The sequence below is a fragment of the Brachyhypopomus gauderio genome, chromosome 1 (genome assembly GCF_052324685.1).
Source record: "Brachyhypopomus gauderio isolate BG-103 chromosome 1, BGAUD_0.2, whole genome shotgun sequence".
Classification (NCBI taxonomy): domain Eukaryota; kingdom Metazoa; phylum Chordata; class Actinopteri; order Gymnotiformes; family Hypopomidae; genus Brachyhypopomus; species Brachyhypopomus gauderio.
The window spans coordinates 2,177,756-2,190,048 of NC_135211.1; the positions used below are offsets into that span (position 1 = coordinate 2,177,756).

At 45.3% G+C, this 12,293-nt stretch overlaps 1 protein-coding gene across 4 annotated transcripts in view; it reads right to left on the bottom strand.

Moving 5' to 3' along the window:
* The window catches only part of ptpn5 (protein tyrosine phosphatase non-receptor type 5), a 182,497-nt gene that overhangs the window by 2,533 nt on the left and 167,671 nt on the right, over window positions 1-12,293 (bottom strand). For 3 of the 4 annotated variants that reach the window (XM_077006761.1, XM_077006961.1, XM_077006842.1), the window contains 3 exons: window positions 615-725; window positions 272-432; window positions 12-125 (listed from right to left, as the gene is read on the bottom strand). In XM_077006761.1, coding sequence (XP_076862876.1) covers window positions 12-125; window positions 272-432; window positions 615-725 — 386 coding nt within the window. The remainder of the gene's footprint in view (window positions 1-11; window positions 126-271; window positions 433-614; window positions 726-12,293) is intronic. The other variant, XR_013131009.1, reaches the window with a different exon arrangement.

Below are 12,293 nucleotides of genomic sequence, written 5' to 3' on the forward strand. Positions count from 1 at the left end.
AATATTGATACCGGTCCAAACGCAGCTGGCTAGTGGTTCTCAAGATGTCCACAACTCCTTCACATCTCAGCTGTTCACACAGGATAGCAGTGGCAATGAAACACCCGGTGCGTCCGATTCCTGCACTGAGAAGAGTCATAAACTTAACACAAACACATGGACAAAATGGTGAAAGATAACACTGTATAGGCAAGATAGAAATTATCCTGTTTTTATCTTCATGGACTTGCAGTGAGGATGTGTGAAATATTAAATGTAATTGGTAATGTACCTGCAGTGGACAATGACTGGACCACTGTAGGACATGGCCTGTTTCCGGGCTGCTTCTACTTCTTGGACCAGTTGTAGAAGAGGAGGAGCTTTGTCTGGAGTTTTCTGATCAGGCCATGACGTGTACCAATAGTGCCTGAGACAGCGCACCTCCTCCTCATACTACACACTCACAGCAACACACACACACACCCACAGCAACACACACACTCCAGCTTTTAAAAACTTTAAGGATGCGAGGTCATACATATCACATATGTATTATATACATTTATATGTCTAATAATATCTTAGTTATCTTAATTATATACATTACCCAAACATTGACCTTTACTGTTACTGACCTTCACAGTGAAGATCCTTAGACTGTAGTCATCTGCCTGGATTAACTGTTTGACAGTAATCTCAATGCCTTCGCAGCTTACACTATCTTCTGGCCAGTACTCTGTGCATTTCTAACACACACACGCACACACACGCATACATGCATGCAAATGCATGCACACACACACACACACACGCTCGTGCGCACACGCATGCACACACACACAAACACACACATCCATAAAGTGACATGGTTTGTTGCAATCATCTAGATAGGACTGTACACCTGAAAAACGTTTTATTATTATTATCTACTTCAAATTTTCAAACACACACACACATATATATGTAGTTACAGACACCGCAGACCTAAGGTTAACATTTCCATGACATATGCATCCGGCCAGCGCCTGCTAGTTTATAAATAAAATACCCGCTATTTTATATTTCACCAGAAGATCTCAGTAGACATGGCACACAACGGCACTTCCCCCCTCACCCCTAGTCCCATGAAAACCAACAGCAGCACCCTCCCCACCCCCCATGATTTTTTATGACTATTAACTAGTCTAGACAAAAGTAACTGGGCTTGTTTTCCAACATAAAACCTTTTTTTGACAATTGTCATTAGTAAATTGCAGCAGATTGTTAATTTGCATTAAAGATTCCCCTAATTTTGTGATTCAATTTTTTGTTTGTCTCCTTAAAATGCACATCCATGAAGTGAGAGCTGCTCAATGTGCAGTTCACTGTTGACATTGTTGTTACGGTGACAGTCCCGGACCCTTCCCTGTGGGCGTGCCTCTATGTTGTCTGCGTGCTGTTATGTCCATATTAGTACTTCCGTGGGTGTGGGTTGTCCGTGAGCGTGTTCGTAGTATCACCTGTGCCTTGTCTCGAGATCATGAGGGTCTGTGTTAATCACCTATTTAATGTGCGTTCGCGCAATGTCTTGTGCTAGTCTTTGTCTAAAGCTTTGTGTCTGTGTGAGTGTCGGAAAGCTGTGCTTGTCCTCCACACGGAGTTTGTGTCTATTTGTTAATAAATCGTTTCATGTTCACCGTACGACGCTCGTCGTGTCTCCTCCTTCGAGCGTGTCACAGAAATACGAGCCCAAAAAGAGATGCCAGGGTATACAGCCGCACACAAGAAGGGGAAGAAGAAGGCTAAGCGCCGTCACGCCTCTTCCCCTGTGCGTCGCGGTGAAGTACCAGCACCTGAAGAGGAGATGCTGCAGGATCCAGCATGTGCGCGCCTGCTACGTCAAGCCCAGGCGGCCGAAGACGGGCTAGAGGCGGAGTGCTTCCGACTGGCCGCCGAGAAGCTGTGGAGCGTGAGGCGCTGCGCTTCCACACTGGCAGACCCAGAAGAAGAGTCAGGTGCGCCTGTATATGTAAGCGTAGGCGCTCTCGTCATGTCCTCCCCCGAGAATGAGTTCGGGAGCAGTGAGTCCGATGAGGAGGGAAGTCCCCCCTCCTCCGTACACTCAGAGGAAGAAAGCGAGGGTGGGGCTAGCGGCTACCCCTCCGTGTGTGCGGCTCCCCGGACGTCGGATGAGGAGGGGGTCAGCCCCACGCCCTCGTTATACTCAGCACCAACAGTATACTACGGAGAGGGTACGGAAGAAGATGCTAGTCCACCTCCATCCCTTCACTCCGACTCCACCGAGCCCTACGGTGCGGACGAAGAGGCCAGTCCACCTCCATCCGTTCACTCGGACTTCACCGAGCGCCGCGGTACGGAGGAAGACGTCAGCCCTACCCCTTCCATCCGCTCGGTCCTTACCGAGTGTTGCGGGGAGGAGGAGGATGCTAGCCACCCTCAGTCCGTTTGTGCACCATCCTCGGAGTACGACGATGAGAGCGAGGGGGAGGACAGCGCCTCTGGTTGTTCGGGGAACACCGTCAAGCTTGGGAAGGAGGTCCCTTGGTCCCTCTCAGTGGTGAGCAGCATGTGCCGTTCCCGCGACTCGACCACGGGGGAGCCAATGTCCGTGGATCGGAGCGTCTCGGAGGAGGAGGAGCTGATGGACACGTCAGGGGGTGAGGCGGCGAGGACCTCAGGAGCGCGAGAGGGAGTCGGCGCAGCTAGCGGTCCGAGGTGGGGGTTCTGCGCGCCTCTGGAGACGCCGCGGATACCCGCCAGCACACGACGCCGAGTCTCGGCTCCGGTGGCGCCCAAGAAGGCGGTTGACGCACCCCGAGGGAGGCCACCGGGCGCAAGGTCCAGGGGCGCACCGAAAAGCGCAACGCGCGCTGGGTGCGCGGCGCCGGGGACTGGAGGAACTCCGCCGCCTGTTCCGCCAGAAGCACCCGCTCCGCGTGCAGTCCCAGTAGGGATAGCACCACCGTTAGCGCTCTGGCAGGCAGCCCAAACGTTGTTGTGGCTGCCTGTCCCTGTCTGTGTGTCAGTCCCTATGTTTCTCCAGAACCCCCTGTTCCCTTTTGTGCCCTTCGTGTTGAATGTTCCCATGTGCGTGTTTGTGACTGTGCCATTGTTTAATGTATTTTCCCCTGTCTTCCCAGGGAGGGTGTACTAGGACTGTTCGTGGCGGTTCCCTCCATCGGGGGAGATGGCTCTCGGAGGCTCGTGATCCCGGCGGCTCCGGACCTGCCCGTCGGTGTAGGGTCGGGGCTTTCCAGCTGCGCGGGACGCTCCGGGAGTAGCGAGCCCCTGGCGGGGGGTTCTGTTACGGTGACAGTCCCGGTCCCTTCCCTGTGGGCGTGCCTCTATGTTGTCTGCATGCTGTTATGTCCATATTAGTACTTCCGTGGGTGTGGGTTGTCCGTGAGCGTGTTCGTAGTATCACCTGTGCCTTGTCTCGAGATCACGAGGGTCTGTGTTAATCACCTATTTAATGTGCGTTCGTGCAATGTCTTGTGCTCGTCTTTGTCTAAAGATCGTGTCTGTGTGAGTGTCGGAGAGCTGTGCTCATCCTCCACACGGAGTTTGTGTCTATTTGTTAATAAATCGTTTCATGTTCACCGTATGACGCTCGTTGTGTCTCCTCCTTCGAGCGCGTCACAATTGTGCTCATTGTCTTCACTTGCAAAAAGGCTTCTGTGCAAATTTGATGAATCAGTATTAATTCCACTTGTGCATGCAAAAATCAATCAGCACATGCAACACACATAGTAAACTGACCCTTAGTGTCTTCATCTTCTGAGTTTTTTTATTTGTTTTCCCATTTTCTTTTCCAAAAATTATCAATACAGTACAGCGGTCAGTAATAGCACCTGATCACTCCGTCTCATTAACCAGCCACACCTGTCTCCAGTTGCCACTCCCTCCTGCCTACTTTTTATACACTCCCTTCTCCACTTCCTGGTTGCGAAGTATTGCAGACTCATGTCGCATACCGTGCGTTTCACTAGTCTGTTTGATTTCCCATGTTCTGACCTCTGCTTCCTCCCCAGACCTCGCTTACAGTCTAGCCCTCCTGTACCTCATGGATTCTGCCCCCCCAATATGACCTTGGACCGGCCTGACTTACCCGACAACACCTTATTGCTCTGTGTTCGTATACGTGCCAATTCTTACTTGGATATTGTGAACAATCTCTGTGCTAATAAAAGTGGCACTTTTCCCCCAATTGGATCACTCTCTGTTTGGTCACTTCGTAACAACAACTCTTGATATACAAATGGTGTTTGGATAAGAACACCTTTACTAAATATTTACCACAATTCACCTTATCAGTTAATATTTCAAGCTTTTGTCATTTTTATGTTTTTTATGTATTTATTTTTACTTGTTTGCTCATTTTATGTATGGTTTTAACAATAATTCAGCTCATGTGTTTTAATTTAAACAGACAAGCATTGTATTTTACATATGCACATGCTACCTTGTGCTTTAGGCACCCAGTCAAAAAGTAGTCCTGATCAATGTCTAATTAGAACTTATCCTGCAGATAAACTACTAGGAGAGTTTTCATTACCTTGACTGGTGTATAGAGTTGGACTGTATTGCGTGTATGGAAATCTCTTAACAGCAGCACAGTAAAAGGTTTTTCTCTATATACTAATGGCTATACACTCACCGGCCACTGTCAGGAATGTCACCTGATAGCCATTAAGGACTCAGCTGTTCCTCATCACCACACCCACATTCCAGGCATTCATATACACTGTCATCACAACACCTTGTCGCGAAGTATTGCCAACCATGTTGCATACCGAGCGTTATCATACTCTGCCGGTTCCCTCGACCCCGTCTCCTGCCTAGCCCTCAGGTACCGTACGGACTCTGCCTTCCCGTTACGACCCCGGACCGGATAGACCACTCTCAACAAACGACAGTAGATCAACTCCGTTTATGCATTAACATCTCGCATTCTCTGGTTGTATCTATCTGCCAAATAAAGAGCACTGTGCTTTTGCATAAGGATCCCTCTCTCTCTCTTCCAAACGTTACAGCCACTTTATTAGGTACACCTTGCAAATACCAGGTTGGTCCCCCTTTTGCCTTTAGAACTGCTGCAGTCCTTCGTGGCATAGATTCAACAACTGCAAACATTCCTCAGAGAGTCTGGTCCATATTGACATGACAGCATCACACAGTTGCTGCAGATTTGTCGGCTGCACATCCATGATGTGAATCTCCTGTTCCACCACATCCCAAAGGTGCTCTATTGGATTGAGATCTGGTGACTGTGGAGGCCATTTGATTACAGTGAACTCATTGTCATGTTCAAAAAACCAGTCTGACATGATTCACGCTTTATGACATGGTACAATATCCTGCTAGAAGTAGCCATCAGAAGATGGGTACACTGTGGTCATAAAGAGATGGACATGGTCAGCAACAATACTCAGGTAGGCTGTGGCGTTGACACAATGCTCAGTTGGTATTAATGGGCCCATAGTGTGCCAGTGTGCAGTGAGTGGAGTGCAGGTGTAATATGATCTCTCTTTCTCCTGTGGGTCAGAACCCTTGCAGCCACATTCTGAACTCGCTGTAGGTGCTAAATAGAGCTCTTTGGAAGAGCAGATAGAACAGTGTTACAATAATCTAGCCTTGATGTGATAAATACATGGACAAGTTTTTCACTGTCAGCAGGAGAGAGCATATCTCGTACCTTAGCGATGTTTCGAAGGTGAAAATAAGCTGTCTTGCATGTAGTCATGATGTGTGATTTGAAGTTGAGCTCATTATCAAAGGTGACGCCCAGGTTCTTAACACATTGTCTGGCATTCAGATTCATTTGATTTAAATAAGTCTGGACATCATTCCTCTGTGAATCACTGCCAAGAACAAGAACCTCTGTCTTCTGTTTATTTAACTGTAGAAAATTGTCAGAAATCCATGTCTGTATATCATCTATACAGTCAAACAGTGAGCAAATTGATTTTAGGGCTTTAGGTTCTAGCGAGATATACAGTTGAGTGTCATCTGCATATTGATAATAACTAATACCATGTTTATTAATGATGTGTGGTAACGGAAGCATATATAGGTTGAATAGTAACGGCCCAAGAATTGATCCTTGGGGGACGCCACAAGTTATTTTTTGACGGGTGGAGGAAGAGGTACCTAATGCTACATAGTAATCACGCCCAGTTAGGTATGATCTAAACCAGTCTAAGACTAAGCCACTAAGGCCTACCCAGCTCTGTAGTCGATCAAGAAGTATTTCATGATCAATGGTGTCAAAAGCGGCGCTTAAATCTAGCAGAAAAAGGACAGTTTGCCTGTATCCTTATTCAATCTCAAGTCATTTACTACCTTAACTAGGGCTGTTTCAGTGCTGTGGAGAGCTCTGAAACCAGATTGAAAAGTGTCATTTATTTGATTTACTTTGACATAGACCAGCATCACTGCTCCGACACGGAATGAAAGCCTGGCATTCATCAACAGACATTTACAGTGACAATATCAAAACCCAGAACTTTCAATTCTACCTTTTACCTAGTCTGATTGTGTGAATTGTGTGTGACTTGTGTATTTGTGTGTTAACGGGCCGCCCAATGGAGGATGGGTTCCCTTTTGAGTCTTGGTTCTCCTGAGGTTTCTTCCTATTTCCCACCATCATAGGGAGTTTTTCCTCGCCACTGTCGCCTTTGGCTTGCTCATTAGGGTTCTGGACCCATAGTATTGTTAACCTTGTAAACCCTGTAAAGCTGCTTTGCGACAACTTGAGTTGTTAAAAGCGCTATACAAATAAACTTTGATTGATTGATTGATAGTCTGTGTTCATCGGCCACCCCGCTATCAAATTAAACGAGCTATAACACCCAGCACCATAGCCGCGCTCACTGATATTTTACCGGGTCTGACAAACACTGATCCACTTGTAGCTCCGGAAGGACTAGAGCGTTTCACCGAGCACGTTGAGACTTCCCTTCGTACAGCTTTAGACAAAGTTGCACCACTACGATATAAGAGAGCCACGGAGAGAAGAATAGCGCCATGGTACAATGAGCACACGCGTAGCCTCAAACGAGCCGCGCGGATCCTGGAACGTAAATGGCGAAATATGAAGTTAGAAGTGTATAGACTATCATGGAAAAGCAGCCTTATTGAATATAAGCATGCCCTCCATACGGCAAAGTCCTTATACTTATCGGCCTTAATAGAAAAACATAAAAACAATTCAGGACTCCTTTTTAAAACTGTTTCCAGCCTTACGAGGAGTCATGAACAAAACAATTCTCTTATTCCACTAGAGTGTAGCAGTAACAATTTTATGAAATTCTTTAATGATAAGATTGATAAAATTAGGGAAAACATTAGTAGTGCTATCTCAGAGCCTGTGAACATGCCAATGCACCTTGACAGCTGTCTGGTCAGCTCTGATGCCCTGTTAAGAGTCCTTCTCCCCAATTGGTCGTGAGGAGCTTATTTCACTGGTGAAATCTGCTAAACCCTCCACATGCATACTAGATGCTGTACCAACACATCTACTTAAAGAATTACTGCACAGCAATGTAGAACCGTTGCTTACTATAATAAATTATTCTCTGAGCCTGGGCTACGTTCCCAGTTCATTTAAACTTGCAGTCATCAAGCCGCTAATTAAAAAACCTGGTCTTAACCCCCAAGAACTGTCCAACTATAGGCCAATTTCTAATCTGTCATTCATATCCAAAATTTTAGAGAAAGTAGTTTCTTCACAACTCTCTTCCTTCTTACAGACAGAACATGTCTTAGAGTTATTTCAGTCTGGATTTAGAGCTCATCACAGCACTGAAACAGCACTAACTAAAGTACTGAATGATCTCTTAATATCCTCTGATAAAGGACACATTTCGTTTCTCATACTGCTAGACCTCAGTGCTGCTTTTGACACCATTGATCATAATATTCTACTTAATAGACTGGAGACACTCATTGGCATAAGAGGTCAAGCACTCTCCTGGTTCATGTCCTACCTGACAGATCGTTACCAATTTGTGCTAGTAAATAACGAATGCTCTGAGCATTCTAAAGTAAAGTATGGTGTCCCACAAGGATCTGTACTGGGCCCCATATTATTCTCATTATATATGCTACCACTGGGCACTATCATTCGTAGGCATGGTATTAGCTTCCATTGCTACGCAGATGATACTCAGTTGTATATATCTTCTAATCCAGATGATACCACCACAACTCTCAAGATTGAGAACTGCGTCCAGGATATTAAAAACTGGATGGCGTCTAATTTTCTTAAACTAAATTCTGACAAAACTGAGGTACTGATTCTTGGGCCTAAAGCTGTTAGAAGCAATTGGGCTGATATTCCCTTTACCCTAGATGGTTTTTCAGTAACACCAAAATCTACTGCAAAAAGTTTAGGTGTCACTATTGATTCTGATCTTTCATTTGACACACATGTATGCAATGTCACTAAGGCTGCCTTTTTCCATTTACGTAATATTGCCAAGCTGAGACACTTACTTTCATTAGCTGAAGCAGAGAAGCTAGTTCATGCTTTTGTCTCATCGAGATTGGACTACTGTAATAGTCTTCTAATTGGATGCTCTAAACAGTCCATAAAGAAGCTACAACTTGTACAAAATGCCGCAGCTAGAGTCCTAACCAAGGCTAGGAAATTCGATCATATTAGTCCCACTCTCGCCGCACTACACTGGCTGCCGATTAAATATCGCATTGAATTAAAAGTTCTCCTGTTAACCTATAAGGCGTTAAATGGTCTTGCCCCACAATATCTGAGTGAACTCATTGATTACTACAACCCATCTCGCCCTTTGCGCTCCCAAAATGCTGGATTTCTCCTAGTTCCAAAAATTAGTAAAACTACAGCCGGAGGCAGAGCTTTCTCTTTTAAAGCCCCTCAATTATGGAATAGCCTTCCAGCTCCAATCCGAGATTCTGACACAGTTCCAATCTTTAAATCTAGACTTAAGACTCACCCGTTTAGTCAAGCCTTCAGCTAAAATTCCCCTTGTAAGGTGTAGGGGCTTGGGGGCCCACAGACATTGAGATTTCTGGTGATCTGAGATGTTGATGCTGTCATCCAGCTGTGTCTTGGCATCACTCTATTTGTGACTATGACTTGACTGCAAAGCAATGTTTCAGTGAGCCCTCATGCCTGTAGTCACCTCTGAACCCCTCCCTTTAGTTATGCTGCTATAGATTAGTCTGCCGGAGCCACATGCTGATCACTGGCACGTGAGCTACGTACATTTAAATCAATGGTGGTTTAAATTCATGTCCACTCAGTCTGTATTATCTATCTTCTTGCATGGCTCTACCCAAGACGATTGGATACAGGCACCTGCAGGCACCTGGGGGATGGTCTGGCTGCCGGTGGATGTGCTGATACCAGGGTTCACCTGGGGAGTAACACTGCAGTCGGAGCCTACACTGTCGCCTTTGGCTTGCTCATTAGGGTTCTGGACCCATAGTATTGTTAACCTTGTAAACCCTGTAAAGCTGCTTTGCGACAACTTGAGTTGTTAAAAGCGCTATACAAATAAACTTTGATTGACTTTGATTGATTGATAGTCATTCAACTGGATTGACACTACTTTTTCAATTATTTTGCTAAGAAAGGAAAGGTTAGATATAGGTCGATAATTATTAAGAATTGTGGGATCAAGAGTTCTGTTCTTTAATAGTGGTTTAACCATTGCAGTTTTAAAAATTTTAGGGAATTCACCCAATTGCAGAGACTGATTAACAATCGTTAGAACTTCATTTGCTAATGAGCTCAGAACCTGCTTGAAAAAGCTTGTTGGTAAAGGGTCCAGTTCACAAGTAGAGGATTTTAGTGATGAGATCACATCAAGTAGTGTTACCATGTCAACTTCTTGGAAATAAGACATATTAAAGTTAGGCTGAGTAACTGATGTAAGGGTTGATGGTCTATTAGTGCTTGTTGCTATGTTCTGCCTTATACTAGTAATCTTGTCCCTAAAAAATATAGCAAACTCCTCACATTTTTCAACTGAGACAGTCTCGGGGAAGCTACAGGAGGTGGGGTTTACTAGCTGATCTATGCTTCTGAACAAGACAGCTGAGTTATTATTGGATGAATTTAGTAAGGTAGAGAAATAGTTTTTCCTTGCTGATTTCACTTCACTGTTGTTTTATAAATATCAAAATGTACTTGCAATTTTGACTTTCGCCAACGTCTCTCAGCCTGCCTACAATCTTGCCTAAATTTTACAATAGATGGAGTGTTTCTCCAGGGCATCTTAATTTTACCAGAGATTATTTTAGTTACCTTTGGTGCCACAGCAGCAATACAGTTCCTAACTCTGTGTGTGAATGTTTCAACTAGCTCATTCCCATTTTCTGAGAGGGAAGGGATGGACTGTATCATGTCTGTGAAGGCCACGGCACTGCCAGCACTGAGATAACGCTTGGTTATTGTACGCTTTTCACTGAGTGTTTTAGTAGATAATGACATATTGAAAAATACACCAAAATGGTCAGAGATTGCAACATCAGTAATTTCAGTATTATTAACCTCTATACGTTTAGAAATGATCAAATCTAAAATGTGGCCATGCTTATGAGTTGGGCCTGAAACATGCTGTATGAGATCGAAAGAGTTAAGCATCCTCATGAATTCTGAAGTGATTGGATTTGTGGATATATCCATGTGAATATTAAACTCCCCAGCAATTAAAACAATCAAGAAAAGCATTTCTTCAAAATTTCAAGAAAATCTGCATGTAGTCTGGGAGGATGATAGATAACAATCAAAAGAACTGAATAAGTACTGTTGAGTTGTACTGCCAGATATTCAAACGTAGGATGTTCCCCTAATGAGATCTGCTTACAGCGGAATGCTTTATGGTAAAAACATGCAACACCACCACCTCTCTTATTTACTCTGGAGACATTAAAATAGTTAAAAGTCGGGAGGCGAAGCCTCATTTAGCACTATTGCTCCATTGCTATCAAGCCAAGTCTCTGTTACAAAAAGAAAGTCCAGACAGTAATCTTCAATTAATTTAGCTATTACAAAAGACTTGTTTGTGAGTGAGCGGACATTTAGGGCGTACTCACACTAGGCTCTGTGATCCGGGCCCGGGCACGGTTGCCTGCCGAAGCACGGTTCGTTTGGCTAGTGTGAGCGCTCCAACCGTGCCCGGGCCCGGATCAGTTAACCGTGCTCGGGCCCGCTTGAAGAGGTGGGCCAGGGCACGATTCATGTGGACTCGGGCACGGTTCGCTTCTAGTGTGAGCGCTATCCGTGCCCGGGCCCGCTTGGTGCCTCGTCTGATTGGTTCATTTCGCTGGAACTCAAACATGACGTTAGTGATGCGACGCTCACGTTAAACAGTCATAGTGGCAAAGCGATTAGCAGACAATCTTTGTGTTAAATTATCGATAAATCTGTGCTTGCACCGTGTTTCTGCACTCCCAAAACGACTCCAAAAATACAATAAAAAGAGAATCGTGAACTGCATAGTGTTGTGCGAGCGCGCTTTTTTTCCAAATAAAGCGGCGTTGTGATGACGTAAGCGTGCTCGGGCCGGGTTGCTGAAGCGAGTGTGAGTGCAGGCCAGAGGGGGAGTGGGGAGGGGGGATAACCGGGCCCCAGCACGGAACGAGCAAACCGTGCCTAGTGTGAGTACGCCCTTAGTAAGGAGACTTTGAAGACTTGGTGTGTTTGATCAGCATCGCCTACATCACTTGTGCATTTCACTGGGATCAAATTTTGTTTGTTTGTTGCACAATGTTTTGTGCCCTTATGTTTTCTTCTGACTACATTTTTATTTCGATTCTGAGAGCCATGCCACCGGCTATTTAAAATAACTGGAATGTAGCACTGACTAGGAGCATGGGTTCCAGTGTGTCAGACCTGAGAAATTACTGAGTGTGCAGGAGAAGTAGGTGAGTTCCTACAAGACTGCAGACTGTAGTGTTGCGGAACCTCTTCAATCTCCTGGAGTTTACCTCTGAGACTGTGGACAGATTCTCTGACAGGAGACGGTGAGCTCCTGTGACTGACATTACTGACGTTACTGCTGGCGGTTGGGAGCAGATTCCGCATGTGAGTGATTCCATACATTAGATTATCCACAAGCATTTGAGTCCCAGCCCTGTTAGGGTGAAGCTGATCAGGTTTAAAAAGCTCAGGACGCCTCCAAAAGATGTTGAAATTGTCAATGAAGTTTACCTTCCGATGTGCACAGGCTGTAGTGAGCCAGCTGTTTAGAGCCAGCAGTCTGGTAAAGTGACCACTGCCTCGACGTGCAGTTGGTATCAGTCCAGAAATGAAGACTTCACACCGGGAA